Here is a 3,471-nt window from a genome sequence, read left to right as displayed (position 1 = left end):
TACTCAAAATCAAATACAAAGCGAAGCGCTTTAGTTAAAAGGAGACGAAAACTAATTCAGTGAGTTCATTGATTCCTCTAAACTCAGAGAAAATTCGACAATGGAGCACGAAACGCATCGGCAAGGAAACCCTACTGACCCAAACGCCGATCAAAACGCTGCTTTGATCAATTCTTTCATTGAAATCACATCTTCTTCTAAAGAAGAAGCCCTTTTCTTTTTGGAATCTCATCAGTGGGACTTAGACGCCGCCGTTTCGACTTTCCTTGACAGCAATTCTACCGCCGCACTACAACAACCACCGATCGCACCGCCTGTTTCTGGCGCTGGTGGTGTTAACAACTCTGCTTCTCCTTCACAGTCCGATTCCCCTGATTACTCTCCCTCTCAATCGCCTTCTCGGTCTCGTTCTCCTTCTCCTGCTCGACCGGCTCGTCCTCCTTATGCGCTTCGGTCGCGCCGTAACGATAAGAAGCCGTCTGGTAGCGGTGGGAATAACGCTCGTGGAGTTCGAACCCTAGCTGATCTGAACCGGACACCTCCTGGCGGGTCCGATAGTGATTCTGATGAAGGACAGGATTATTTCACCGGCGGTGAAAAAAGGTTTAATTTCTTACTTTGGATTTTAATTTTTTTTGTTAGGGAAATATAATTTTTCTTTTTAAATTCCTTATTTGGGAATGAGCAGTGGGATGGTGGTTCGAGATCCTTCGAAGCATCGTGATGTGGATTCGATTTTTAATCAAGCGAGACAAGCTGGAGCGGTTGAAGGATCTGACGATTACTTCCGGCCATCGTCTTCGAACACGAGAAGCTTCAGTGGGACGGCGAGATTACTCTCCGGAGAAACCGTGGCACCTCCTCCTCCTCCGCCACCTGAAGTTGTCACTCACAATATTACTTTTTGGAGGAATGGTTTTACAGTTGATGATGGGCCTTTGCGTCAGCTGGATGATCCTGCCAATGCTACCTTCTTGGAGGTAAATACTAATATATTCTGATATTTTATATTTATGCATTGTATATATATATTTGCTTGTTTGATGAATTACAAGGCTTTAGTTCTTAGGTATATTGTATATATATTTGTGTTTGGTAATTTCAAGAATTTAGCTGTCAAAGACTTTAGGATTGTGTCCTTTAGATGTTTGGGTTTTATATCAATTAGCTTTTGAGATGTAATGTTGTGACAGTTTCTCGGGACTGAAGGTTTTTGGGTTTTACCTGCCTTTTTAGGTGTTTTGCTCTTAGTCGATTCGATATTTGATTTTGGACCTTGGGTTTCTTTGCTGCTATTTCTCTATGTTTGTTAGTTGATTCAGCAGTTGAGTAATGAAGTTTCATTCATAGAAATCGAGGTGGTTACATGTTTGAATAATCCTTTAGCTTTCAAGATAAGTTCCATCTTAAAATGTTATGCTTGTGAGTTTGCTTCTCTGCCTGTGCTTCTTGTTCAGTATTTCCTTACTCTAAAATTGAGGCGATTACATGTTTGAACAATCTTTAGCTTTTGAGATATGTTCGATTTTAAAATGTTATGCGTGCGAGTTTGCATCTCTGCCAATGCTTCTTGTTCGGTATTTGCTTACTCTAGAATTGAGCTGATTACATGTTTGAACAATCTTTAGCTTTCGAGGTAAGTTTGGTTTTAAAATGTTATTCATGTGTGTTTGCTTCTCTGCCTGTGCTTCTTGTTCGGTATAGATTGCTATATGCTTACTGTAAAATTAAGGTTATTACATGTTTGGATAAGCTTCATTTCGAGAGAAGGTTGGTTTTCAAGTGTTATGCATGTGAGTTTGCATCTCTGCCAGTGCTTATTCGAATAGATTGCTTTATGCTTACTCCTAACCACACTTCATTGCAGAGTGTGATGGGGTCTCAATGTCCAAAAGAGCTCGAACCAGCTGATCCAAGAACAAAAGTGGATCTTCACCTCTTTAGACGGGATGAAAACTATTCCGTGCGTCCTTTATTTCTCCTCTTATAAGTTATTCGTATCTATTCTTTTGCCTGTTTCTGCATTTACGTTCCTTTCATACTTTTTCTGTGCAGGAACCAAAGAGACGCCAAAGCGCGTTTCAAGGTGTTGGAAGAACCCTAGGAAGTAGCAGCCCGAGTCCTACCCCCTCTGAGTCAACTACTGCAGCCGGTAATATCACCACTGCACCGGCGCCATCAATGGGCCTGGTTGTGGATACATCATTGCCAACAACCTCTATTCAGCTGAGGTTATCGGATGGTACGCGCATGATCTCACGATTCAATCACCATCATACGATCAGAGACATCCGTGGCTTCATCGATGCATCACAGCCTGGCGGAGCAACAAACTATCAGTTACAGACAATGGGGTTCCCTCCTAAACAGCTCACTGATTTGGACCAAACAATAGAGCAAGCCGGCATTGCTAACTCTGTTGTTATCCAGAAATACTAGCCCTAGGTTTTATTTTTATTTTTATTTTTTCCCTTTGTTTCCCATTTTATTTCAATGACTCCATGCAAAACATTATGTGCACATTGAACATTATTCACGAAACTTTGCCCTCTTTTATGTTAGAATTGTTTTAGTTGCTATAATAGCAACATTGTCAACTAATGCTTGTTGGAAGCAAGCCGGTGGAAGAAGGAATCGGTTGGTCCGGTGGTCTGACTGCTTATATATATAACTGGATGTTAATCAAATTGCTTCAAACTGGGCTGGGTTGAATCCAGTGTTTATGTTTAAATGAGGGTTGTTATTTGAAATATGTATTAGGCCTATTATTTTAAAAGTTTAGCTCAAATTTTACATTTCAACCCACCCAAAAACTTTACATCTTTGGAATAAAAAAACTACAGCTGGTAATTTTATATCTGAATTTATTTTTAATTATTTATTTGCAATTTATTTTCAGCTGTACGAATTTGATCTTCTTAACTGCATTTTCTCAAAATGTAGTCAAACCAATCAGATTTTTAAAATGTACCGATTTAATATAGTTTAAAACAAATCAGTATGTTTTTGTTAGATGAAGTGCTCATTTATTTATTTTTAATTATTTGTGTTTATATTTTTCTATAAATTTATAGATTTTTCAATTTAAAAAAAAAGCTTTAAAATTCCAACCTAGTTAAACTTGATTGAATCAAAACTCAATTTAATGGTTGAAACTAATACACTAAACTGGCTAAAATGTCTAATAATTTGACAAAATCATTTGATGAGTTGGATTTAGCTTCAACTCCATTTTTTCTTTTGTCTGAACAAAACAATTGATATTTAATAAAATGTTGAAAAGTTAAAATCTTGATTAACAGTTCAAGTGCATTAAATATTATAAATTTAGATTCTGAAAATATATTATCAATTGATTTACCAGTTAATATACACAATAGCAATTTCATTAATACTGAAGACCCCAATGAAATGGAATTTCCAAACAAAGTAAAATCATTTATTACCGAATCGGAATAAATCCTACCCGAT

The 3,471-nt window shown here is 37.6% G+C and overlaps 1 protein-coding gene across 1 annotated transcript; it reads left to right on the top strand.

Moving 5' to 3' along the window:
• LOC105789921 (plant UBX domain-containing protein 4) lies at window positions 1-2,597 on the top strand. The gene is made up of 4 exons (XM_012617225.2): window positions 1-603; window positions 689-980; window positions 1,868-1,963; window positions 2,056-2,597. Exons 1-4 carry the CDS (start codon window positions 101-103, stop codon window positions 2,437-2,439), a joined length of 1,275 nt encoding a protein of 424 aa, XP_012472679.1. The 5' UTR covers window positions 1-100; the 3' UTR covers window positions 2,440-2,597.
• Window positions 2,598-3,471: the final 874 nt, after the last annotated feature.

Source organism: Gossypium raimondii, chromosome 7, assembly GCF_025698545.1.
Source record: "Gossypium raimondii isolate GPD5lz chromosome 7, ASM2569854v1, whole genome shotgun sequence".
NCBI classification, from domain to species: domain Eukaryota; kingdom Viridiplantae; phylum Streptophyta; class Magnoliopsida; order Malvales; family Malvaceae; genus Gossypium; species Gossypium raimondii.
The sequence above is the reverse complement of the archived record's forward strand: the minus strand, read 5'-3'. Positions and strand labels throughout refer to the sequence as shown.